Source organism: Dermochelys coriacea, chromosome 26, assembly GCF_009764565.3.
Source record: "Dermochelys coriacea isolate rDerCor1 chromosome 26, rDerCor1.pri.v4, whole genome shotgun sequence".
In the NCBI taxonomy this organism is placed as follows: domain Eukaryota; kingdom Metazoa; phylum Chordata; order Testudines; family Dermochelyidae; genus Dermochelys; species Dermochelys coriacea.
Window position 1 is genome coordinate 7,446,891 of NC_050093.1, and position 27,610 is coordinate 7,474,500.

General features: G+C 47.7%; 1 protein-coding gene across 3 annotated transcripts in view; it reads left to right on the forward strand.

Moving 5' to 3' along the window:
- Positions 1-1,892: 1,892 nt before the first annotated feature.
- DOCK5 (dedicator of cytokinesis 5) overlaps positions 1,893-27,610 on the forward strand; it is a 135,890-nt gene continuing 110,172 nt past the window's right edge. For all 3 annotated transcript variants that reach the window (XR_006277089.1, XM_038384661.2, XM_043502956.1), the window contains exon 1: positions 1,893-2,116. Coding sequence is in view for 2 of the 3 variants with exons in the window: in XM_038384661.2 (XP_038240589.1) it covers positions 2,074-2,116 (43 nt within the window). In the remaining variant the exon portion in view is untranslated. The remainder of the gene's footprint in view (positions 2,117-27,610) is intronic.

Genomic DNA, 27,610 nt, shown 5'->3' on the forward strand with positions numbered 1-27,610 from the left:
CCGAGCCGGGGGTGCTAGATCCGAGCCCGGGACAAGCGGGGGCTAGATCCGAGCCGGGGCTGGGGGGGTGCTAGATCCGAGCCCGAGACAAGCAGGGGCTAGATCCGAGCCGGGGGTGCTAGATACGAGCCCGGGCTGGGGGGGGGCTAGATTCGAGCCCGGGAGAAGCGGGGGCTAGATCCGAGCCGGGGGGGCTAGATCCGTGCCCGGGCTGGGGGGGGGGCTAGATCCGAGCCCGGGAGAAACAGGGGCTAGATCCGAGCCCAGGCCGGAGGGGGACTAGATCCGAGCCCGGGAGAAGTGGGGGCTAGATCTGAGCTGGGGCTGCTAGATCCGAGCCCGGGCTGGGGGGGGGCTAGATCCGAGCCTGGGAGAAGCGGGGGCTAGATCCGAGCCAGGGGAGCTAGACCCGAACCCGGGAGAAGCGAGGGCTAGATCCGAGCCGGGGGTGCTAGATCTGAGCCTGGGAGAAGCGGGGGCTAGATCCGAGCCGGGGGTGCTAGATCCGAGCCCGGGCTGGGGGGGGCTAGATCCTAGCCCGGGACAAGCGGGGGCTAGATCCGAGCCCAGGCCAGAGGGGTGCTAGATCGGAGCCCGGGAGAAGCGGGGGCTAGATCCGAGCCGGGGGTGCTAGATCCGAGCCGGGGGTGCTAGATCCGAGCCTGGGCTGGGGGGGCTAGATCCGAGCCCGGGAGAAGCGGGGGATAGATCCGAGCCGGGGGTGCTAGATCCGAGCCTGGCCTGTGGGGGGCTAGATCCGAGCCCAGGAGAAGCGGGGGCTAGATCCGAGCCGGGGGTGCTAGACCCGAGCCTGGGAGAAGCAGGGGCTAGATCCGAGCTGGGGGTGCTAGATCCGAGCCCGGGCTGGGGGGGCTACATCCAAGCCCAGGAGAAGCGGGGGCTAGATCCAAGCCGGGGGTGCTAGATCTGAGCCCGGGCTGTGGGGGGGCTAGATCCGAGCCTGGGAGAAGCGGGGGCTAGATCCGAGCCGGGGGTGCTAGATCTGAGCCCGGGCTGGGGGGGGGATAGATCCAAGCTGGGGGTGCTAGATCCGAGCCCTGGAGAAGCAGAGGCTAGATCCGAGCCGGGGGTGCTAGATCCGAGCCCGGGCTGGGGGGGGGCTAGATGCGAGCCCGGGAGAAGCGGGGGCTAGATCCGAGCCGGGGGTGGTAGATCCGAGCCGGGGCTGGGGGGGGGGGCTAGATCCGAGCCTGGGAGAAGCGGGGGCTAGATCCGAGCCGGGGGTGGTAGATCCGAGCCCGGGCTGGGGGGGGGGGGGCTAGATCCGAGCCCGGGAGAAGCGGGGGCTAGATCCGAGCCGGGGGCGCTAGATCCGAGCCCGGGCTGTGGGGGGCTAGATCCGAGCCTGGGAGAAGCGGGGGCTAGATCCGAGCCGGGGGTGCTAGATCTGAGCCCGGGCTGTGGGGGGCTAGATCCGAGCCCGGGAGAAGCGGGGGCTAGATCCGAGCCGGGGGTGCTAGATCTGAGCCCGGGCTGTGGGGGGCTAGATCCGAGCCTGGGAGAAGCGGGGGCTAGATCCGAGCCGGGAATGCTAGATCCGAGCCCGGGCTGGGGGGGGCTAGATGCGAGCCCGGGAGAAGCGGGGGCTAGATCCGAGCCGGGGGTGCTAGATCCGAGCCCGGGCTGGGGGGGCTAGATCCGAGCCTGGGAGAAGCGGGGGCTAGATCCGAGCCGGGGGTGGTAGATCCGAGCCCGGGCTGGGGGGGGGGCTAGATCTGAGCCGGGGGCGCTAGATCCGAGCCCGGGAGAAGCGGGCGGCCCCGGCGGGACGCGAGTCCCGGCGCAGGGCGGAGGGGAGGGCGCGGAGCAGGTGATCGCTCCCGGGGCGGGGAGAGTGGCCGGGGCTGGGGCCGGGCTGGGGCCGGGGGAGGCGCCCGGCTGCCGGGAAGGGAAGTTCGCAGCCGAGCGGCGGGCGCGGAGCGGGGCCCCTAACATGGCGGAGCAGCCCGGGGCGCCCAGCCCGAGACAGCAGCGCCGGGGGCCGGGGGCCGAGGAGCGGCCGCTGCCGCGCTGAGCCGCCGCCGGGGGAGCGCCCGGCCGCCCGCCGCCAGCATGGCCCGCTGGATCCCCACCAAGCGGGAGAAGTACGGGGCCGGTGAGTGCGCGCTGGGGGGGACCGTCCCCCTGTGCCCCCCAAACACTCCCTCTGCCCCACCAACCCCCCTGAACCCCCTCAACACTCCCCACTGCCCCCTTCCGTCCCCTTGACCCCCCCAACGCTCCCCTTCCGTCCCCCTGTGCCCCCCAAACGCTCCCTCTGCCCCCCGACCCACCAAACCCCCTGAACCCCCCACCCAAACACTCCCCACTGCCCCTGAACCCCCTGACCCCCCAAACACTTCTCTTCCATCCCCCTGACCCCCTGTATCCCCACCCAAACACTCCCCCCCTCCTCTGTCCCCCAGAACCCCCCAAACACTACTTTGTTCCCCTGACCCCCCCAAACACTTCCTCTGCCCCCCGACCCACCAAACCCCCTCAACCCCCCACCCAAACACTCCCCACTGCCCCTGAACCCCCTGACCCCCCAAACACTCCTCTTCCCTCCCCCTGACCCCCTGTACCCCCACCCAAACACTCCCCCCGCTCCTCTGTCCCCCAGAACCCCCCAAACACTATTTTGTCCCCTGACCCCCCAAACACTTCCTCTGCCCCCCGACCCACCAAACCCCCTCAACCCCCCACCCAAACACTCCCCACTGCCCCTGAACCCCCTGACCCCCCAAACACTCCTCTTCCCTCCCCCTGACCCCCTGTACCCCCACCCAAACACTCCCCCCGCTCCTCTGTCCCCCAGAACCCCCCAAACACTATTTTGTCCCCTGACCCCCCAAACACTTCTCCTCTGCCTCTGAATCCCCTGTACCCCCACCCAAACACTCCCCCTGCTTCTCTGCTCCTCAGAACCCCCAAAACACTCCCTCTGTCCCCCAACCCCCAGACTCTTCCCCCTGCCCCACCAAACCCCCTGAACCCCCCACCCAAACACCCCCCAAACACTCCCCCCTGTCCTCTGACCCCCCAAACACTCCTTCTCCATCCCCCTGACCCCCAAATACTCCCCCCACCCATTGCCCCCCTGGATCCTCCAAACACTCCCTGCACCCCACCGAACCTCCTGAACCCCCCTACCCAAACACTCCCCCTGCCCCCTGAACCGTCCAAGCCCCCCACCCAAACACTCTTCCCCCAAACATTCCCCCTTCCCCTGAACCCCCAAACACTCCTTCTCTGTGCCCCTGAACTCTCCAAACACTTTCTTCTGCACCCCCAAACACTCCCCCGCCCCACTGCACCCCTGAACCTCCCACCCCAACACTCTTCCTCCACCTCCTGCTCCCCTGAACCCCCCACCCAAACTTTTCCTCCACCCCCTGCTCCCCTGAACCTCCAAACACTCTTCCTCCGCCCCACTGCCCCCCTGAACCCCCCACCCAAACACTCTTCCTCCGCCCCACTGCTCCCCTGAACCCCCCACCCAAACACTCCCCCCGCCCCACTGCCCTCCTGAACCTCCACCCCAACACTCTTTCTCTGCCCCACCGCTTTCCCTTCTCCCCTGCACCTCCATCCAAACACTCCCTCTCTGCCCCATTGCACCCCTGCAGCCCCACCCAAACACTCCCCCTCTGCCCCATTGTACCCCTGCACCCCCGACCCAAACACTCCCCCTCTGCCCCATTGCACCCCGACCCAAACACTTCCTCTCCGCTCCCCTGAACCCCCGACCCAAACACTCTCCCTTCCCCACCGCATCCCCTGCCCCACTGCCCCGTTGCACCTGCCACCCAAACACTCCCCCTCTCCACACTGTCTCCCTGAACCCTGCACCCAAACACTTCCCCGCCCCACTGCACCCCCCACCCAAACACTCCTTCTCTGCCCCACTGCCCCCGAACCCCTCACCCAAACACTCCCCGTCTGCCCCACTGCACCCCCACCCAAACGCTCCACCCCGCCCCACTGAACCCCCAAACACTTCTCCTCCACCCCACCACACCCCCGCCCCACTGCACCCCCCACCCAAACATCTGCCTCTGCCCCACTGCACCCCCCACCCAAACACTGCCCCTCGGCCCTACCGCACCGCCTGTCCCACTGCACCCCCCACTCAAACACTCCTCCACTGAACCTCCCAAACATTCCTTCTCTTCCCCACTGCAAACCCCCACCGGTACATCCCCCACTGCCCCCCTGAACCCCCCATCCAAACACTCCCCCTCTGCCCCACTGAACCCCCCAAACATTCCCCCTCTGCCTCACTGCAACCCCCCACTCATACATCCCCCACCCAAACATTCCCCCTGCTCCCCTGCACTCCCACCCAAACATTCCCACTGCAACCCCCACCCAAACATTCCCCCTCTGCCCCACTGCACCCCCTGCACTGCCCCTGGGGCTCTCCCACCCTCCCAGTGCTCTGTCCTCAGTGTATTGCTCCTGACCTACTGCAACCCCAACTCAAACGTTTCTCCTCTGCCCCACTGCACCCTCCTGCCCCACTGAAAGTCCCCACTCAAACATTCCCCCTCTGCCCCACCGCACTTCCCTCTGCACTGCTCTTTGGGGCTCCCCCACCTGCCAGTGTTCTGTCTTTGGTGTGTCACTCCTGCCCCACTGCACACCCCACCCAAACTCTCCTCCTCTGCCCCACTGAAACCTCCAACCCAAACATTCCCCCTCCGCCTCTCCACACCCCTCTTGGGGCTCCCCCACCCCCAGTGCTCTGTCCTTGATGTATTGCCCCTGCTCCACTGCACCTTCAACCCAAATGCTCCCCCTCTGCCCCACTGCACCCCCCTGCACTGCCCCCTGGGGCTCCCCCACCTCCCAATGCTCTGTCCTCACTGTATTGCCCCTGCCCCACTGTACCCCACCCCACCCAAACATTCCTTCTCTGCCCCACTGTACCCCACCCCACCCAAACACTCCCCCTCCGCGCCATTGCAGTCCCCTTCCAACCCTAACACTCCCCGACCCCACACTGCAACCCCCAGCCTAAATTCCTTTTCTCACCTCCTTCAGGACCTTTTGATTTCATCCCATCCACCCCCTCTAAATTCCCCCTTTGAATTCTTCTGACTGCTTTTGGATTATCTTCTCAGTCCTCTTTAATTCCTACCCCACTTTGTCTTTGAGGTTTCAGTTGCTGATGTTCCCTGGGACTTTATTTAACTTCAAGCGTGATCCGGATCCAGTTCAGTTCTGTACTGCTCTGGTTTTTGCAATAATGCAAGTGTGTCTGCTGCCTTAGGACTGACCCTGTTTTGGGGGTAATTGTTGACTTGAGTCTGCCTCTAGGGCTATCTCCAAAGCCCATCTCGGGATGGGGAAGGACGGGAGAGACTGTTGCGGTGTCCAGCTTCCGCGGCTCCATGGGATATAGGGAAGGGAATGGGGTACCGAGGACAGAGTATGGCTGTGCAATGTTCTGGGGAGAGGAAGCTTTGGAGAGTGGTATAGGGAAGTGGGAGTGAAGAGATGAGCTGCAAAAGCTGAGGTGGTATCTGTTCCCATCTGCTCTCCTGTTGGCTGGCATTTAAAAATAATCGTGCAATGCTGGTTTGCTACCTCTTAGGACAAGCTTAGCACCTAAGCTTTGTGAATTGTCCCCCCTCCCTTTTTTGGGGGGGGGCGGGAGAACGTGGTAAATTGAAAGCCACAACTTTTGAGCTGGTGAAGAAAATACCCTTTAGAAAACAAAAGAGCAGCCGGCAGGAAACCATTAATGACACAAACCACCCTTCAGCGTTTGTTTGAGCAAGATGAGGCTTTTTTTCCCTTGGGAAACTTGTTGACGTGGGGGAAGGGTTTTAAATTGGATGTTTGAAAAGTGCAAAGCCTGGCTGCTGTTGTGACACTGTTTGGCATAGTTTCGCCCACTAGTTAAAAGTGATCAAGGCCCCGATCCTGCACTGATTTGCACAGGATAGGGCATGTGCACTTGCGAAAAGTCCCCACTGACTTCGAAAGGGCTCCATGTGAGTGCTGGGGCTGGCCCACTCACGCTCAGGGCCGCAGCGTGGTTTTATGGCTTGACAAAGTTTTTAAACGCAGCACTGTTTTATCTAGCTTCTCCCGTGGTAACTTTTAGGGCGTGTAACATTTGAATACCCTGAACTTTGTTTCTTTCTGTGCTAGCGATGACTCGGGCTCTCTCATAGGTCGGTATATTTCATGGGTGGTGCTGGAGATCGTGTCTGTGGATTACCAGGGTGGCTTGAGCACTGCCATCCTGCAGAAGGTATGATAACTGGTATAACGATGCCAGGTTAACAAAATAATCCTCACCCAAGCAGTTGGGACTAGATTGTGAGTTTAGGCACGCTCCTGCACGAGGCGTAGTACGGGAGCTCCACTTCAGAAACAGCCTTGGAATTCAGACACAATTCTTCCATGCTTCAGGGGTTACTAATTCTTCCACAATTGTGATTCAGACACAATTTTTCCGTGCTTCAGGGGTTACTAATTTGCTGCTGGTCTATATTTCCCCAGAGAGACGAGCGACACTGGCCTGTGTGAAGGTGGAGGGGAGCCCGGGTTTTGCCCATTTCCCTCATCTCCTGACACAGGAGGAGAAAGCAGGTGTGCAGTGTACTTATTTCTGTTCTCAGACAGGTATATAAAGGGGGGGATTCTTATTTTCCCCCTTACTTGGGCATGGAGTCCATAGTGTTTCTGGCTTTTTTTGTCTGTTTCACTAGCACATTTAACAGGGTTAATGCATGCTCTCTTTAATGAGCTGATGTTTGATGCTTATATTTGGCATGAAGACAGGTTTCAGAGTAGCAGCCTTGTTAGTCTGTATTCGCAAAAAGAAAAGGAGTACTTGTGGCACCTTAGAGACTAACACATTTATTTGAGCATAAGCTTTCGTGAGCTACAGCTCACTTCATCAAAGTAGTTCTAGTTCTCGCTTTCATATCTGGCTGGCTAATGGCTTACAGAGGCGCATGTCAAGTGCTTTCCATCTAGGCCCCAATCCTGCACTTACAAAACATGTTTAATTTTACTAATGGGATGTGTCATCATAAGCACCGACTTCGTGGGTGCTCCAGGGCTGGAAAAAATTAGTGGGAGCTTAGCCAGCTCCCCCCTTCTCCCCCAGTGCCTCCCACCGGCCGGTGGCTCTGCTGATCAACTCCTCCCCCTCCCTGCCAGCACCTCCCGCCTGCCGTGATCAGCTGTTCCTTGGTGTGCAGGAGGATCTGGGGGGACAGGGAGGAGCAGGGATGGGGCATGCTTCAGGGAGGGAGTGAAATTGGGAAGGAAGAGGCAGGGCAGGAGTTGGGCCTTGGGGGAAGGGTGCAGTGTGGTGTGGCTTGGGGCTGAGTGAGGGTTGAGCACCCTTGGAAAGACTGCCAACAAGGGTGCTTATTAGTGCTAATTATGCTGGTGTTTGCGATGAGGAACTGAGCAGAGACCACCAGTTCATATCATTTAGGCTTAGACAGTAACAATTTTCATTCACTATTTGCCTGGGCCATGTTCCAGCTGGTGGCTAAGCGAAAGGATCAAAGTTGTGTGTGGTTGGGGTTTTTTGTTGTTTTTTTTTTTTTTCGGAGGATAGAATAGAAACATTATGGCTGGTAGAAAATAATCTGTGTTTTTGAAATTACCATAATGACGTCTGCATGTATATCAAATGGGGCTCTTCAAATTTCAACAGCATTGTGAAGAGTTCTCCAAAAAGTAAGGTTGTGATTCAGTGCCATCCTTTGATTTGTGCAAATTTCAGTACACAAAGATTAGTTTCCTGGACTGTTCTGAGCAGTCTCCTCCAGTGGTTTGGCAGAATAACCTCTTCTGTTTGGACTCGGGCTCTCCTCAGAAGAGAGTGTCATTTGCAAAGTGTGTTTTAATGAGTGTATGGTATTATGCAAATATGCAATTAGATTAGTTTGTTTGAAGTTGTATGGAAAGGAGTTGCAATTGACTGCCTGGAGTTCTTAATGTAATGTGTTCATCATCTGATTGATTGTAAATGATTAATTTGTGACAAAGGAAGTCCATAGCATTATTCCATTCTCTGCTGGAGAGAGAAATATCTTGGAGTCCACAAGGGCTCCATTCTGTTTTAACAATGTGATTAAAACTGCGATTAATTTTTTAATCCCAATTAATTTTTTTGAGTTAATCGCGTGAGATAACTGCCCTTGTTTTAATGTCCCCAGTGCTGTCTCAGGAATCTAATTAAAGGGATGCTTGAGTTGCATGCATCCTTCCCATGTTGCAATAGGTAAATCAATAGTATTGTTGTTATGAGCTCTCATTACCTGCTTAGAAACGAACTGTTCCTTGTAGTGACTGAAAGATACTGAGTGCTTCAAGAGTTTAAAGCAGGGCTTTGGAGTGGAGCCGCTCCGGAGCAGTGGAGCTGTAGGTTTTTGCAGTACATGGGTCTGCATTTAGCAAGAAACAGTACATGGGTCTGCATTTAGCCTTCAATGTCAGTATTTCGTTTGTGTTGCAGAAAGGTTTTCCTTTAAATCATCACACTATATTTTCTTTCATTAATCATCTTTTACTTCTTGCAGTGACCCCGAGGTGATTGCTTAGTGATTTCGGCACCAGGTCTGAAGTACGTTACCTAGACGCCCTGGTCCAAAGTATGTTCAGATCCTACCAGGGTCATATTTACAGGGATGAAGGGCTGAGATCTGTAAATTTAGAATTATGCAGTTTAGTGTGAGTGTGTGTTAATGTCTTGCAGGTGAGAGTGCACTAACTGGTGTGTGGGGGGGGGCTGGGGGTGGGGCGGCTCTGTTCTGCAGAGACTACTTGGTCACTAAAGATTGTGAGTGTAAAAACTGGCATTTGTGCTAGTACCCCTGGCCAAAGCTTCCCCTCTCCCATTCCCCACAGCTATTTGATTATTTCAGTGAATGAGCTGGTGTCCTCAGGTGAGATTTGAGTGGACGGGTATCCATATCACACAATCACCATCACATTAGGCACTAATAACCCCCTTCCTGGCGCTCTTCTCTTGGGAACAAGTTGCAGTAAGGATGCATTACTGTAATTGTTTAACTCCAACCCCCTCTTGCCCCCCCATCCTCCCGAATCTGGAGTATCAGAAAAAATCGATTATGAAGTGAACTCTAGTGACATTGTAAATGAGGTGGCTCTTTTTCGCAATAAACAGATTGTTTTTGTCATATGCCAAAAAGCATGACATATTTGTTGCCTTTGCGTTATTTTTTCAACAATGATGCATGAATAACTTCACCATTGAGAACAATGTCCCACATAAATGTCATGTTTTACCATTTCTTCTTATCTGACTACTCGAAAGATATAGGGCTGATATGCATTTGGCTCATCATAACGGATATGTAGCTTTTCACTTCAAGGTCACCAGTTTGAATCCAGTTCATGCTAGTAACTGTATTTATCTGATGGCTTAGGCCCCCGTCATGCACAGATTTCTGCATGTGCTTCACTTTACACATGTGATTAGTTTTATTGAAACTACTCGCATGCTTAAAGTTAAGCATATGCATGAGTCTATGCAGGATCGGGGCTTCTGCGGTCTGTGTGAAATGAGTTGGTGGGTCTCAGAAGAGACAACCTGCATTAAGGCTTCTTTACCATGTTATCACAACAGAAGGGCCATGGCACTTGAATTTTAATTTTTTATAAATTTGACACAAAATATCCTCGTTAGTGTTTGAGCATTTTTAAAGATTTCAATTTTCACAGTTGCACGCAATTGTGGGTTTGAAGCATTTAAAAAAATACATTTTTAATCTTTCACAATCATGGGGAAGTCAGACAATCATTCTTTAATGACAGTAGACATTGAGAACTTCAAAAAGTGAAGCTTTATTAGAACACGCGTCAGTATCTCATGTCAAAATATGCCAAGTAAATATCCCTCAATCAAACGCTAATAAGTTCTCGAGCTGCATTTTTCTTTCTTTGCCTGTCTGTACATTTCAGTTATTGATGGAAATATTTTTTCATCGGTTTCTGTGTGTTCAGTGAAATCAACATTCATCGATGAAAATCGCATCCTTCAGAGCCTAATAATACCTCTGGGTAGGTAGCAGTCTTCAGTCTCCAGGGCTGTCAATCCAGCATCTTTAATTTTGATGTCTTCTTTTTAAATAGATACACCTTTGTAAAATGACAAATAATTACTTTTAATTGTTATCGTGACTTATTAAACGTGCAATATTCTTACCTCCTAGAGGAGTCAGGGCTTGGAACTATTCTCCTTATAGAAGAGCAGTATTCATGCTGTGGAATTACCATGTACGCATTTGAGTTACGATCTGCTGCATCATGTTTTAGGAATGGCAGTAATTTTTCAAATGTAAACCGGTGCCTGCCAACTACATTCATGATCTATGGGACCAGAAATGCACAGGGACAGAGGGTAAGAGAGCGCAGCCGAAACAGATTTCATTAATTTTTTATTTTAGGCAACATTTTGAGTTGTGATCACTTCTGATATGGACGGTCATCATGACTGGGCTATTGCTCAAACTGCATCTGGTTTCTGCAGAGTGGTTTGAGAGTGTGTTTTGTGCTTTGGATAACCCTGCACTATCACAGCATGTCCCGCTTTATTGTTAAAACTGTTTCACGTTACTAATAGTATCCCATCACTGCGGCTTTGTTGTTATACAGCAAAGTTCACTTTAGTTTTCAAGATTCGTTTAAACTTGTTGCATGCTTACAATAGATACTGGAACGTGCTAAATGAAGGCCCCAATTCTGCAACCGGATTCTTGGCTGGGGCTTTAAATGGGTATAAGGATCAGGCCACATGGATCCAACTGCAGGAGTGCATTCTAGGGGCTGATCATGCAACTCTGACCTGGGTAAAACTTCCCCTAAGTCCAGTATGAGTAAGCATATCAAATTCTGCGGGCTTATCTGTACGCACAGTTGCACTGGCTGAACTTGCAGTGTGATTTTTAAATCAGCTTAGTTAAATTGGTGGAAAATACTGCATGGAAATTACTATTATTATTATTATTTCAGTTTAAACCAAACTTGTTTCGGTTTAGCCAGGGGTGAAAGCAAGTCCAGTGACTTACTGATACTCTAGGGCCAGCTCTGGCCCCTGGAAGGGGTGGGGTTGAGGGGGTCAGAGCCAGAGCCAGCCGCAGCCCACCCTGTAAGGTAAGTGCCTCCCCCCATCGGGGTAGCAGCAGCAGCAGCCCGTGGCTCCAGGGGCTATTTAAAGGGCCCGGGGATCCCCTCTTCTACCACCCTGGCCCTTTAAATAGCCATCAGAGCCCTGGGGAAGTGGTGGGGCTCCAGTGGCTATTTAAAGTACCGGGGCGGCAGAGGCAGCTGGAGCCCCGGCCCTTTAAATAGCCCCTGGAGCCCCCGCTACCCCAGGGCTCCGGGGGCTATTTAAAGGGCCCGCGGCTTCCCTGCTTCTACTGACCCGGTCTTTTAAATAGCCACCGGAGCCCTGGAGTAGTGGCCACTGCTGGGAGCCCCAGGTCCTTTAAATTGCCCCCTGAGGAAGCCGGGCTGCCCCAGTACGGTGCACTGGCTCTTGCCTCTGGGTTTAGCTGAAATCAGTTAGTGAAAGGTTTAAGCTACACTGAACATAAGTCCTGGTCTACGCACAGAGTTATATGGATATATCTAATGGTGTGATTTTTTTTTTATACCACTTGCACTAAACTGGTGCAGCTTTTGTATGTGGACTCTCTTATGTTGGTTTAGACCTGGTTTATATCTGTTTCTCTTGTGCTTGTAAATGTACAGATGCAAGCTAAACCACTATAATCAGTTTTAAACGGATATAAGAGAGTCCACACACAACATCAGCACCAGTTCAATTAAACTGATTTATGTTGAACCAAAGCGAATCCTGTGTGTATACAAGACTGAGTCATTCTTGAACTGGAAGAGAAGTAACCATGTGGGTAGGGGTTGCACCCCTTTAACTAAACCAGTGCAAGTTTGTGTGTAGAGAAGGCCAGAGTCATTTTTGTGTGCATGAAATTGGGAAGCAGATCATGTTAAGTGCCTGTCTCTTTCTTTGTGGATCTGATCCTACTCCTAAGGAGGTTAGTCAAAGGCAGACCCTCCCCGTACCTCAGACTGTAATGGGAGCACGATGAAGCCCTGGTGTGTTTGCTGCTCTGTCTCTTGGCTAATTTTTTTTTAACACAGGTATTCTTAAACACACTCTATTGCATGACGACAGAAACACCTTAAACCTTCCTGCACTGGTTTTTACCAAGTCATCATTCTGAAATGTACTACTGGAACATGTGATTATTTTCTTGCAAGCTCCCTGACTTAAGGATTTTCTCTCCCTCCCTCCCTCTACCAGATGAAAAGGTATAATTTCCCGGTGGCCTTAAAAAAACAAAAGTGAAACTGACCATATACTTCAGGATCTATGGCTATACCTAAAGTAAGAGTGGTGCAGAAGTATTCTGTGCGTGCCATACGTTGTTTGGATGAAATCTGTGTTAAATGGTTAAAAGGGCAGGTTTGTGTGCATGTGTCCAGGGAAAAGGATTTAAAAAGAAGGGAGCCTAGAGGATATTGGAGAACTAAGTCTATGTGCATGCTTCTCTCATCTTCTATAGGAGGGATTTTTAAAGACCATGTGCTTGCGTACCTAGGGTTGACAGTTGACTGGAGCAGGGAGCAGGAGAAGAAGAGAGTGGAGCAACTTAAGTTTAACAGGACTGGATGGAGCAGACCAGCCCAAGCCTGGCTAATCCTTTTCAGGGAAGGAGTTGCTGTGTTTTTCACAGGAAGGGAGGTGGGAGGCAGGGAGTAAGCCACTGAATCCTGCTTTTTTGACAGGGTGGAGGGAGGATGTGAGGATCTGGGTGGCTTCTGAGGCATTGCTTTTTTAAGAAGAGGGGAGAAGGAGCAGAGGGATCAGGTTGAGAGGAGGGGCTAGGAAGCTAAATGTTTCCTGCATGCCCAGGACAGCGAGAGGGCAGCAACAACAGAGGGGCACTGCAAAGGCATGTGAGACAAGACTGGGTGAAAATGTGCCAGTGGAAATCAAATCTACTTGGCTGCACGAGTGTGGCATGTAGGTGTGTTGAACCCAGGTTAGTAGGCTGTGTCCTTGGGGGAGCAAGTGTTGGGAAAACTTTCCAAGCTCTGCTCTGCAGAGCTGTTATTGATTTTCAAGGGTGGTTTCGCTCGTGGAGTGATTGCAGATTTGGGCATTTAGGCTGGGATTGTCAAAGGTGCCGATTTGGGCATTTAGGCTGGGATTTTCAAAGGCGCCAAAGGAGATCAGGCACCAATCCAGTGGGAGTTGGACGCCTTAACTTCCTGTTCAGCTCCTTTCAAATCCCAGCCACAGCCTCTGATCCAACATCTGAGTGGACCACGATTCTTGCTCTGCGTTCTCCTGTGCTGTTTGCGTGTAGAATCTGTTTTCGATGTTCCTCCTAGCTGCCTAAACTGTCATTTCAAGCGCAAAGCAGCCCTCGTTACTGGAGAGGGGCCTTTTCTTTGCCAGCTCCTTTCCTTCCAGAGTGTTAGTGTGGTCTCCTTTCTTTTTTGAAATTGCTTTCAACCCCCTCCACATGGTCAAATTATTACTTCTGTTACCAATTGTTTGGGTCTGGGGGTAAACTAGGACAAATACCTGAGTTTGTTAGCTATCAGCTATGTATTAGGAAGATTATCTCAGCTGCGCTTACTTACAAATGGAGGAGTGGGTAGCAATGAGAACTGCATGGTTTCACAGAAACTCGGCCCCCCCAAAGCTCTCCACCAGCATATCAGATTACAGACCGTTTGTCACCAGAACTCTCACTAGCTGATCATGTCCTGATGGCGTGACATCATGTCCCTTTCATGGGTGTTGCATATGTAATGCCGACAGAACCCGGTTGGCGATGGGCGGGATCGAACCTGGGACCTCTGAAGCTTAGTGCATGAGCCTCTACAGCAGGGGTGGTCAATCTGTGGCTCTTCAGAAGTTAATATGCGGCTCCTTGTATAGGCACCGACTCTGGGGCTGGAACTACAGGCGCCAACTTTCCAATGTGCCGGGGGGTGCTCTCTGCTCAACCCTGGCCCTGCCCCCACTTCACCCCTTCCCCTCCTCTCCCTGAGCCTGCCGTGCCCTCGCTCCCCTCCCCCCCGCAGCCTCCTGCATACCATGAAACAGCTGATGGGGAGGGAGCAGGAGATGCTGATTGGCGGGGCTGCCAGTCGGCGGGAGGTGCTGGGAGTGGGGTGGGGGAGCTGCTGACGTATTACTGTGGCTCTTTGACAATGTATGTTGGTAAATTCTGGGTCCTTCTCAGGCTCAGGTTGGGCACCCCTGCTCTACAGCATGAGGTAAAAGCCAATTGGTTGTTAGCTAAGGCTGTAGAGCAGACTCATTTTCTCTCTCTCTAAGTGGTCTTGGTGCCACTAGATGGGACAGAACACCACACCCAGGAGGTGTATGGGTTACACATACACCATGGCAGTGGGTCAAAATATGCAATGTATAGTAGCATTAGTACCTAATACATTATTCTTTTACTAGCATTGAGTTTACTTCGTTTGTAAGCCCTTTGAGGCAGACACTATCTTTCTGTTTGATTATGTTTGTGCAGCACCTAGTGCAGTGGTGACCTGGTCTAGCACTGAGGTCACTTGGCACTGCCGCAATAGAAAAAAATAATAGCAATAGAGTTCTTCATGTACGAGGGGTTTTAGTCTCATACTTGTATCCATTAACTAAGACTAAACACAGCTCTGAAGCCTAGTCTGATGCACAGTTAATTTGTATTCATTTCCTGACAACCAATTAATTCTTGATCTGCTTGGGGTGTCCATGGCAAAATGTGGAAAAGCATAGCCAATGATGGACTTCAGCTTGTTACGAGTGAACAAATGAACCCGTTTTCTTCTCTGCAGCTAGTAGCAACATTGGATTGTGGAGGCTTACCACATTCTTGCCCTGTATTGTGGCAGTGAAGGGAAAGAAAAAATAATGTACAGTCATCCCTTTTAATTGATTGTTTCGGTTTGAGACAGACTTTCATTGTGTATGAGTATTAAGCAGTTTAGACTTCAGCATTGTAAGAGAGCCAGAGTTAGGTTACAATTAAAAATGTTTAAATTCCTTCCCTGTTATTAATAACTGACATTATCGCTGCTAGAATTGTAATACTTAGGTCCTGATTTTCAGAGAGGCTGGACGCCTCCCTTTGACTTTAATTGGAGTGTTAAGCGCTCAGTAATTTTGGAAAATTAGGTCCTTAGTTTTTCATGATGCCTGTGTACCCTGTGTGCTGCTTATTTACTTCACTTTGAAAATAGAAATATAGTCAGGTTCACTTCCTGGTTCTCTCATGCCAGCCTGCTGTTGCAGTGTCTGGTTTGGAATTGATGCCCGGGGAAATATTTTAACTCCAAATCAAAACTGTTTTCATTTAAATTTAAAAAGAAAAACTTTCATGTTTGGTAAAACTTCTTAAAAACAAACCACCACTGAAGAAGTGACCATCTTGGCACATATCAGTGGAACAATACAACCGCATATGCTCTTTCCTCCAACTGCATTACGAGTCACGCTGATTGGTTGCCACGCTGAGAGCAATATAAACACAACTTTTAAACAGGGAAAACTACCAAGGATCTGATTCTTTACTGCTGGACACAGAGCATTTTATCTCGGAAGTCCTATTTTTCTTTAATTTGGTTTTCTACAGTAACTATTGTGTTAAAGTTCACTTGGTGAAGTTCACGGAGCTTGGCGGGATGGCTGGGCCAAATCTAAGTGCGTGCGTGTGTGTGTGTGTGTCGGGGGTGGGGACTCCAAGAATAAAATGCTAAGATGGCGTGTGATCAGAAAAAGGTTGAGGGTCCTCTACCGAGGCACTTGTGCATAGGAGTAAAGCGGTTGAACTGTTCAACCAGTAGGAGGTGCCACAAAGTAACTGCATCCACGACCTCTGTCTGGTTCCAGTTTCTCAAATGCAGTAGAACCTCAGAGTTACGAATGCCTCAAGAATGGAGGTTGTTTATAACTCTGAAGTGCTCATAACTTTGAACAAAACGTTCTGGTGGTTCTTTCAAAAGTTTACAACTGAACGTTGACTTAATACCTTTACTATGCAGAAGTAAAATGCTGCTTTTAATTATCTGAATAAACACAATCGAAACAAGCAGAGAAACAGTTTTTTTACTTTGTCAAATCTTTTTTTTTAAATTTTCCCTTTATTTTTTTTTAGTAGTTTAACACAGTGCTGCACTGTGTTTGCTTTGTGTGTGTCTGTCTCCTGCTGCCTCATTGCATACTTCGATTCCAAATGAGGTTGTGGTTGACGGGTCTGTTCGTAACTCTGAGATTCTATTGTATTATGACAGGTTTCAGAGTAGCAGCCGTGTTGGTCTGTATACACAAAAAGAACAGGAGGACTTGTGGCACCTTAGAGACTAACAAATTTATTTGAGCATAAGCTTTCGTGAGCTACAGCTCACTTCATCGGATGCTGTAGCTCACGAAAGCTTATGCTCAAATAAATGTGTTAGTCTCTAAGGTGCCACAAGTACTCCTTTTCTTTTTACTGTATTATGTTTCTCAAGTAACAAAACAATAGTCAGGTCTCCCAAATGTAAACCTTTTAAGGGGAGATATATGGGCAAATCCTCCCTCTCCCCTTTATGATTTATTCTTTTTATTATAATGTGTTTTGGAAGTATATATTAAGGACGTCGGCAGGGTCAATCTCTTAATTTATCTTCCTGTTTAGTTCATTTCCACCTGGTAATCAGCAAAAGCAGAATTTTTACTGTACTTTTGCTGAGATTTGTTGGGATTCTGCTGAGATTTGTCAACAAACCACTGACTGTGTATAACAGGAAGCATAATGTCTGTGTGCGTCACTGTCTCAGTCTCATAGTGTCCTTATTATCATAAGTGCCTCACAATCTTTAATATACACATAAAGTTTGTGGATGATACCAAGCTGGGAGGGATTACAAGTGCTTTGGAGGATAGGATTAAAATTCAAAATGATCTGGACAAACTGGAAAATGGTCTAAACTAAATGGGATGAAATTCAATAAGAACAAATGAAAAGTACTCCACTTAGGAAGGAACAATCAGTTGCACATGTACAAAATGGGAAATGACTGCCTAGGAAGGAGCACTGCGGAAAGGGATCTGGGGGGTCATAGTGGATCACAAGCTATATATGAGTCAACAGCATAACGCTGTTGCAAAAAAAGCAGACGTCATTCTGGAATGTATTGGCAGGAGTGTTGTAAGCAAGACACAAGAAATAATTCTTCGGCTCTACTCTGCGCTGATTAGGCCTCAACTGGAGTATTGTGTCCAGTTCTGGATGCCAAATTTCAGGAAAGATGTGAACAGATTGGCGAAAGTTCAAAGAAGAGCAACAACCACGATTAAAGGTCTAGAAAACATGACCTGTGTGGGAAGATAGAAAAAAAATTGGGTTAATTTAGTCTGGAGAAGAGAAGACTGGGAGGGGATATGAAAATAGTTTTCAAGTACGAAAAAGGTTGTCACAAGGATGAGGGAGAAAAAATTGTTCTTCTTCTGAGGACAGGACAAGAAGCAATGGGTTTAAATTGCCGCAAGGGCGGTTTAGGTTGGACATTAGGAAAAACTTTCTAACTATCAGGGTGGTTAAGCACTGGAATAAATTGCCCAGGGAGGTTGTGGAATCTCTGTCATTGGAGATTTTTAAGAGCAGGTTAGACAAACACCTGTCAGGGATGGTCTAGATAATACTTAGTCCTGCCTTGAGTGCAGGGGACTGGACTAGATGACCTTTTGCTGTCCCTTCCAGTCCTATGATTCCATGATGGTTATTCTCGCAGCACCCCTATCAGGTACAGAAGTTGTCTGTCCCCATTTTACAGATGAGAGATAGAGGCAAAGAAACTCAGGCCTAGTCTACGCTAGAAAAAGTTTGCCCAGTATCCTATTGTAGATGCAGTTTAAACTGGGGTGGGGTGGGGAGTGTTTTTACAGGTATAGCATATACCAGTTCACTGAGCAAAATAATCTAAAGGGGCAAAGGCACTTTTTTTGTTGGCATAACTGTTTTGCCTGCACAAAAATGTCACAGAAACATCACAGCTTAAGTGATGATATACCAGCAAAAATATCTAGTATAGACTTGGCTTAAGAGACTTGCTCCCATGGAAAGTCTGCAGTGGAGCAGTGAATTGAACCAGTGTCTCCTGAGTCCCAGACCGGTGCTTTAACCACAGTTATGCTCTCTTGGATAGGGATGGATTTCATAGGGACAATCTATGCTACAGGTACAGCTGGGTCATGGGGCCAAATAGAACATGATCTGAAGATAGGTCCTTAACTCCTGTTCCTGAAGTGTGCTAGGGCTTTGGACATATCTGCTGCAGGGCAAGTCTTGGTTGTATTTTTAAACATGTGTTGTAGCTGTGTCGGTCCCAGAATATTAGAGAGACAAGATGGGGGAGGTAATATCGTTTATCTGTTGGTGAGGGAGACAAGCTTTTGATCTTGTGTAGAGCTCTTCTGTAGGTCAGGGAAACTTACTCAGGGTGTCACAGCTAAATACAAGAGTGAACAGGTTGTTTAGCCTAAGTAGTTAACACACACTCACCTTGAATGGTCCCATGAAATAGGTGTTTGACTTTTTACCTATGTGATAAGATTCCAGGACTGTCACTGTGCGTGTCACTCGGATCCCTAGACTGTTACTTTAGTCAGTTTGAAGTGATGGGAACAGCTAGATGCACAGCTGAGGTCTCTTTTTGTTTAGAATATCACCAGATTCAACCATCATTGGGATTGATGGTCGGTTACCATCCAGTTTTTAAGATCTCAGCTATTTTAGGCTTTTTTTTTTTTTTAACACTTTATGAATTATGCCTGTAGGACAGCACAGGGCTTCATCTAGCTTTTTGTTTTTAAATTATAACCATTCAATAACTAAAAATTACCACACTGCTGATTCAGAAAAGCGTGCAAAAGTGACAGGGCTGGGAATGAATCTAGTGTATGTTAATTTCTTATGCTGGGATCTTCAGGAAACACACGAATGGTGCTGGCTGGAAGAAAAGAATCATGCATTTTTTTATAACAACAAAAATGTCCCTTTTTTAAATTAAAATTTCAGGTGGTTCCACATGGGTCAAAAATGGGGGGGGGGGGAGGTTGGGAAAATTTAACCGTTTTTTTTTCTAATTTCAAAATTTAAAATTCCATCTCATTTTCAAAATTTGAAAAGTTTGATGAACCAGCTCTACACATGAGGTATGTAACCCATAGTCCAAGCAAAGAATTAGTTATTTGAGAATCGTCCCCTTATTGCCCAAGTGTTTAATTTGACGTTGCTTTTAGTTAAAATTCCCTAGGAAAATATCCTTTTTAAGCAAACACATTAAGCTAAATTTGTAACTGACTTAGTCCAAAACCATAAACACATTTATCCTTTTGCTGACAGAACAAAGACTGCATTTTTAGGCCCACTGCTTCTAATTTATGGCTGAAATGCCTAAAATATTTTAATGGTATCTGTGCCTTTGCTGGGAAACCTGCTTTAATAGAACTGAAAAATAAAAATGAACTGTTAGATGACTTTCTAGGTGGCCAGTTATTGGTCAGCTCCAAAGACTGAAGATGTTCAAATCCAGAGCTTTGGTTTGGATACAACCCAAATGCAATATGTACTTCCAGTTTAAATGATAAAAATATCTTTCTGGTATGATACATACAGTATTGAACGAGCTAATTTGCACACATTTAAGATTAAGTGCTTTAAAAAAATATAATTTACTTTAGTAATCTGTTAAAGGGTTTAGATAGGTGTCCAAGAACTCACGCAAAACTTTTCTAAAGATGTTATAATTCTTCTGCAGAGTACATGGGACATTCTTTATTTATGTCCTTTTCCACTTTCTCATCTTAGGAAGCATTGTTGCAAAGAAAACTGATCCCAATCTGGAAGGGAAAGTGCTAACTTTGTGTAAAAAGCTGGAACAAATGGTTCAGATAAAACTGAGATAAAAGTTTTCTGTTCGTGGCAACCTTAGAGCTTTAATCTTTCTGTAATGATAATATATTGGTATTTTTAAATTCAGTGCTTGGTGCCTGTCTTGTATAGCTCCAATACTTCTGCCATGCAGTAAATATAAAAAGAAAAGGAGTACTTGTGGCACCTTAGAGACTAATGCATTTATTTGAGCATAAGCTTTCGTGAGCTACAGCATCCGATGAAGTGAGCTGTAGCTCACGAAAGCTTATGCTCAAATAAATGTGTTAGTCTCTAAGGTGCCACAAGTACTCGTTTTCTTTTTGCGAATACAAACTAACACAGCTGCTACTCTGAAACCTGGCAGTAAATATAGATATCAACTATCTTGTTCTGAAAGAGGTTTTATCTGCTGTTGGGATGTCTTAAATATATGGGACATAATTCTTATTTACACTAAACTTGATTTACACCACTCGGGCAACATAAAGTGGTCTCAAAGTGAGTGTAAACGTAATTTACCAGAGTTGCATAAAGTGGCCTCAGTGTAAATGAGAATCAGGTCCTAGGTTTGTAATATCTAAAGCTTCGTTCTTCATTGCCTTATTACACCTTGTGTAGTTATGTGCATTGTGGGTACGAAATCTGTCATTCTGATTCCATAGTGGCATGCTTCCACTTTGCACAAGTGTAAAAAGCTGACGGATGTGCAAAGCAGTGAAGCATTAATGCCAATCAACTCATAGGAATCTCAGGATACCTCCCTCCATGATTCTGACAAAATAGGTCCATGTGGGGTTCTTTCAGGTAACTTTAAAAACTGGTGTTCTGGGTGAGCATTGACATTCTCTTTGGCACTGTCCGTAAGAGACTGGACAATAGCAAGCTAGGTAGATGAATTGACCAGAAGCCAGAGTCTGATTCCATTAAAGACCGTGGCAAAACTCCTGCTGATTTCCATGATCATGTGGCGGTGGAAGAGAGATCATTTTGTGGATTAGAATGACCGAGCTAAAATAAATCACTAGGATTTCACATATTTTTGAGAGATTAATACCTTTCAAGTTGGGTTTTTCACCTCTTTGAAATCTAAGCAGCAAATAGCCCTGCAGGGCATGGAGCGGGAAAGCACCTTGCAAACACAATAGCACACTTTTACCGAATCAGTTCTATAAACCACCTGTCGCTCTGGGATCTAGGTCCCATGCCTAGACTGTAGATAGGAGTGAGAGCTGTCCAGAGGGAACAGTCAGGTCTCGTGTCCTGTTTGCAGGGAAGTTCGCTATATCAGGGATGAGAGAGGAATCGGATGCCTCTGGTGATAAATGAATAAAGAATGCACATGGCATGTAGATTCCTTTTGCGAATTTGGAGCTAATAAAAGACGCCAGCTTGGTAGTCGTCGGGTCTGAAGTCCTTTGTTTATCCTCAGAACAGGCATGCTATGGGCAGTGACAGGGCATGCTGCCAGTGTGTCTCAATCCTACCCTGAAGTGACCAGCTCGAGGACTGAAAAGGAGACTTCGGTCTCGTAGACCCGTTCTCCCCTTCTGCTTTCTGCTGAGACTGCCAAAGGGGCATCTGTTGTGATGCAGATGCCAGCATCCGTTAACAACTGGGCTGAGATCACCAACTTATAAGCATTGAATGGTTATCAGGCGGTGGTAATAATTTATTGGTATTGACCCGAACTGAAATGGTCAATGGCCTTAGAAACTGATTGTCACTGAGGCTGATATTCCAGGATCCTATCTTCCCTTTTTATTTGTTTGAACTCTGTTCAGAACACAGGCCCAATTCTTGTTGAATGCAGGGCATATGTTGAGGACTGGTAATGTATCAAGAGCAAAAGTTGAGAGACCACAGTGCCTCTTTATTGCGGTCTGACGGAGCTTGTAGACAGTGTTAGGCATCAGGGTCTTGTATTAGCTTAGAAAGGAGATGAATAAGAGGGGACATAAGAATGGCCATACTGGGTCAGACCAAAGGTCCGTCTAGTTCAGTATCCTGTCTTCCGACAGTGGCCAGTGCCAGGTGCCCCAGAGGAAATGAAAAGAACAGGTCATCATCAAGTGATCCATCCCCTGTCGCCCATTCCCAGCTTCTGGCAAACAGAGGCTATGGACACCATCCCTGCCCATCCTGGCTAATAGTCATTGATGGACCGATCCTTCATGAACTTATCTAATTCTTTTTTGAACCCTGTTATAGTTTTGGCCTTCACAACATCCTCTGGCAGAGCGTTCCACAGGTTGGCTTTGCGTTGTGTGAAGAAATACTTCCTTTTGACATAAGAATTTATAAATGAATGCTCAGGGTAGATCCAGATCTTCTGTTCCCCCTATCTCATAGCACAAGCACAGGGGGACATTAAATGAAATTAAAAGGACTTGAAGATTTTATCATAATTTTTACAAATTAATTAAATGAGGAAGTGCGAATTTCCAAACGAGTGAAAGGAAATGCTCCTTCATCCAGTGTGTAATTAAACCATGGAACTCGTTGCCACCAAGAACTTAGCAAGATTCCAAAAGGGATCAGATACTTAAGGGGATATCAAGAATATCTGGAGTAGTTATAATTTGATCTGGATTTGGAATTTGAACACCCTCAAATTTCAGAGATGCAGTTTATGGTTTTGTTCCAGCGTTGACTCTGTGAAGCCCGCCAGACCAGCTGCCCTTAAAAATAAATAGAAATATTGTCAGTTGATTTAGTCCCCTTGGAAACTGACAAGCTTATGCTGTTTTGGTCTGTGGGTTCTATTCCCAGTTCTGCCAAGAACTTGCTGTGTACTTTTGGCCAAATCACTTCCCTTTCTCAATGTCTCCATTTCCCATCTGTTGAATGACTCCAGTGATAGTTGCTATTCTTTCAAAAGAAATTTGAGATCCTTAGCTAGGTAGGGGGAGCTTTTCAAAGGCTCTAATGGGAGTTAGGCAGCCAACTCTTGTGAATTTTCAATGGGAGTTGGGTACCCAACAGCCCGTCAGTATCTTTGAAAATCTATCCCATAAGTGTGAAGAATAATTTATCAGTAGCTCTGGCTTGATCCCGGGAGCCAGTTGACTAGAGTTGATTTGAGCATCCCTGACTTGATGCGCTTAGCGTTATTGAGTTGAGAGTCAATGCGTTTAGTGTGACTGCTGTGAGACCACACTGGTGCACAATATTCAGCTTCAGAATATACCAAGCCAGTTGTTGCAGTTCACAGGGTCTGTGGGCTGGAGCACCATGATGGGCTATCGCTCATCCAGCCTCCACAGATTAGAAGAGCTGCTCAGACCTCTCGCTTTCTTGACTCTGTCAATGCAGACGTGTGGATCCCGCTGCACGATGACCTGCAAAACCTGCCGAAGACAAGATTAAAATCCGGCAACCCTCTATGGAACTGCATCAAGACCCTTACCTTCATCTTCGACACTGAGGCTCAATGGAGAGTCACCTGGAGCGTTTCAACCGCTCAAAGCAAACAGCTTGTTATTGACCCTGCCACGCGCTAACTGGGTTTTGATTCATGTTCATAGGACTGGTGCAGATTGAGTTGCTTCAGGGCATCTCATGGGAGATGTGGACAAACCCTCTTTAAATGGAGCTGCATGCGACTGTGGTCACCAGGCACAAATGATGGAGCCCATCATGCCCAAGTGTCCCCTTCGTTTGGGCTTGAAGGACATTCATCAGCTCACTGCTGCGGCAACGGGCTGGCTGTCATACCTAGATACAAATGTGTCGTCGTTGCTACCTACCCAAGCCATATGAAAGAAAAATCAGAAGCTTGAGCCCTGCACAGAGTATGTGGGAAGTGTGCAAGCTTCCACGCATGCCTATCCCAAGAGCTTTTCCTACATTAGAAAGCATTTGACAGCATAGCAATACCGGCAAACCCTGCTAGTGGAGACAAACCTTATACTAGCAAAATAATTCTTTTGCCCAAACAAAATAACCTACACCCATCAAAAGCCCTTATCTGGTGGTATAATTACTTTTGCACTGGGCCTTTCGCCGGCATAGCTGTGTTGGTTAGGGGTGTAATTTTTTTCATACTCCTGGCCAGCAAAGCTATGGTAGCAAAACTTTTAAGAGTGGATCAGGCCCCGGTGTATTTCCCTTTTGGCCTGGCACATACCCTGTTACTCCAGGCATGAGCTGAGAGTGCCAATGTGGAGAAATTATTTTGCCTAAGTTTAAAATCCCTATTGGATTTTTAGAGTGCAAATAACAAAAGGAAATGGAGAACCTGGTAAAGAAGTACATAAAGCTATAATTCTTTTCATATTACAAAAATGTAAAATAAAACGCACACTGGCAGCAAGGTAATATGACTCTCTTGTGCATCATTATGATACACATAAGTTAGAATGCAAGAAAATAATATAAGAAATTACTGTGCGCATGATACTAGCAAAAATTTAAACCCCACAGCCAGCTGTGTTGGTGGGGGGCAGTTGGAATTACTGGGTGAAAACTCTCTGGCTAGTGTTATGCAGGAGATCAGACTAGTTGATCATAAACCTCCTGATCTATGAAATTATTCAACTCTGTCGTTAGTGGGTGAAATTCTGGCTCCATTGAAGTCAGTGGAAATTTCAGTGGGGCCAGGATTTCATCCAGTGTAAGTGCAGTTACAGTAATTATTGTCTGTCTGTACTTCTGGTTTTGTTTTTTTGGCCGTTTCCCTACAACGGATTCCCTTGGCGCTCTGTTCTCGTGGCACAGTTGTGTGGGGGAGAGAAAGGGGCTGTGATTGAAAAGTTCTTTTGTCTGGACAGGCCCTTGAGCTGCTTAAAACATGCATTTAGTGGGAGAATAGGAGGGATTTAAAGAATTCTCTCTGATTTGATCACAGTGCAAACTGCACACATAGTAACTGTATTTGTAAATGTCACACAAACTGGTGAAAGCCACATGAGCTTTGGAGTGTCCAGTAATACCAGCATTACGCCTCATGGCCCAGACTCTGCTCCCATTGACACCAAAGTAAATATCTAGACTCCAGCAAAGTCAGTGGTGTTACTCCAGATTACTATCACTGTAAGTGAGATGAAAATCTGACCCATTGTTTTCAGTATAAGCAACCATAGCATTAACAGAGACTGTCTTTTTGTTCTGTGTTTGTACAGTGCCTGGCACAATAGGGTCCTGGTCTCCTTGGCACCATGGTAATGCAAATAAACACTTGGCAATAAATAATTGAGAGGAAAGATGATGAGCGTGAATATTTTAGATATGGAAAGATGGAGATATTACTTTTTCCTGCATAATCAGTTTGAGTCAACTCAGCTGCCCACCTCAGAGGGCCTGATTGTAGTTCATTGAAATCAGTGGAAAGGCTCCCATTAACATTAGTGGGCTCTAGATCAGGTCCTGAGTTCTTCTTGGTTTCTGAACAGATGCTGTTATGTAAGGCCAGATGTGCTCCCTGATTCCGCAGGTGTAGAATATGCCACAGAATCGCCCCTTTCTTCAAAGTCGAGAATCTGTTGTTGTTTTGGTCCTTAAAATTGCGAAGAAAACCTTCCGAATGCGATGCAAGTGTAAGACTTGCAATGTTTTTCTGAGTCTAAAGCCAACTTGAAAGAATAGGTCCGAGACTGGTGTAAACTGTTTCCTTTTAGCTCAGCAGTTTAACTCTGAAACTTCATGGTGGCAGCTGAACGACGTGTTTAAGCGTCTGAGTAGTCCCGTTCAAGTCAAGGGCACTACTTGTTCAAAATTAAGCAAATGCTGGACTGCTTTGCTGAATTGGGGCCTTGAACGTCAGTATTGTTAACTATTTCATGGCTGATCATTTTAGGATTAAAACCCAGCTGATGTGTTTATTCCGTGATCCCAAACCACAATTTTTTAAAAAAATCTGACACCCAACTCTTAACTATTCTCATTGTCTATTTTTTTTTCCCCCTGGCCTTAAATGTCTGGCCAATTTCAAAAGATTTTCCTCCAAACATCAAAAAGTCTTTGTCCCTATTAAGAACGGGTTCCTTGGCCAGTTGCTTATTTTTTTTAAATGAAGCCACTGTTTTGGGGCTCTATCTTGGCAACAGACAGCATACCAAGTGCTCTCCAAACGGGTCTCCCCAGTGCAAATGCCAACTCTAGCTGCATGGTCACTGTAGTTCTCTTTCCAGATGATAGTTCCAGCACATAGTTCTCTTTACAGACAATAGTTCGTGACTCTTCGGTTGAAAGATGTAATGAGGCTTAGGGCTGCTCAGTGCAAAGGCACTGAATGTGATTCTTTGTTCAGAGAAATCAAGGCGCTGCCTTCTCCTATGAGATAGTGGTTAGGGCAGAAACGCCTTCTGAGAAGCGGGGTGTATTGTTTGGAAGCAGTTATCATGTTCTCTTGAAGGGGACGGGAGGGAAGGGCTGGATATTTTGACCTAACTCAGAGAGAATGGATCCTGCAGTGGTTGCATTTTGCAGCCAAGTAATCTACAGTTTAAACATGCTTAATCAAATTATTGGGTAACGAGGCTGTTTTGTTCTGTTTTGGATTATACAAAGAAGGATACGTGAAAGTTTGTGCCTCCATAAATCTTATTTCCAGATGCTCTGGCTAAATTTAGTTGCTCTAAGAACATTTTATCCAGTGTGGGTGAGAGGCATTGTTGTTGGTTTAGTGACAGGACCATGAGTCAGGAATCTTGGTTTTCTTCTGCAGCTCTGCTAAGATGAGTTGTCCATGTCCTTCAACTGCCCTGCCTCAATCTCTCCATCTGAAGAAGAGAGAATGACATCCACCTTTGTAAAGAGTGTTGAGATTCTCATGTGAAAGGCATTACATAAATACAAAGCACTTACTTGTCTAGGCACATACACTCATTGGTGCAAAGCTGGTTAATGTGTGGCATTGCAGTTGACAGGATTGTCTCCTTTTCGGTAAACGAATATTGTTGATATGGCATATATAGAACTGACACAATGATCCTGATCCTGCTCTTGTTGCAAGCAAAGACAAAGTTCCAGTTGGTTTTAGTGGAAGACAGGTCAGGCCCAGTGACTTGCAAACGGTTGTGGAGTTAGTGTGGCAAGTTAAGTCTTCTCCAGATCTCTTGGACACAGTCTGATACGAAATGAGGCCTTGTGAGTTTGCGGTTTGTGTGTGTGGTGTTCTTTGAGTTTTCTGCCGCACGTGTGGTGCTGATGGTACCTGATCCCACTGATTCAAGTGATTCAAATTCCACTGGCTGGTGCTTTGGAGATCAGGAATGTACTATGTTTCATCTTGTGGCCCTCTCACACAATAGAGCATATGAGTAAAATCAGACCTGCTCCTCACCTCAGATATACCATCCCTGCCCAGTTGTAACACCACCATGTACCAGCCCTTGCCAAGCTTCGTCTGCACTCTTCGTAGACTACACTGACTTCCAGCTCATTTGTGGCTACAATTCAGGGCCTGGCTACCTTGGAGAGCCCTGGATAAATACTGGCCATCTCCTTTGACTGCATGGATAACTCCTGTATCTTGTCTCCAGGGATGCTCAGCGTATGATGCTTCAGAAGAAAGCAACCCCTAATTTCCACGCACACAGCATCTAGCCAGTTGTGCAATGCTGTGTTTGTGGGAAATGGAATTTCTTCCTGATGCCTATAAGGAATCAGCTTTTGCCCTGAAGCATGAGATTCATCTCCCTTTG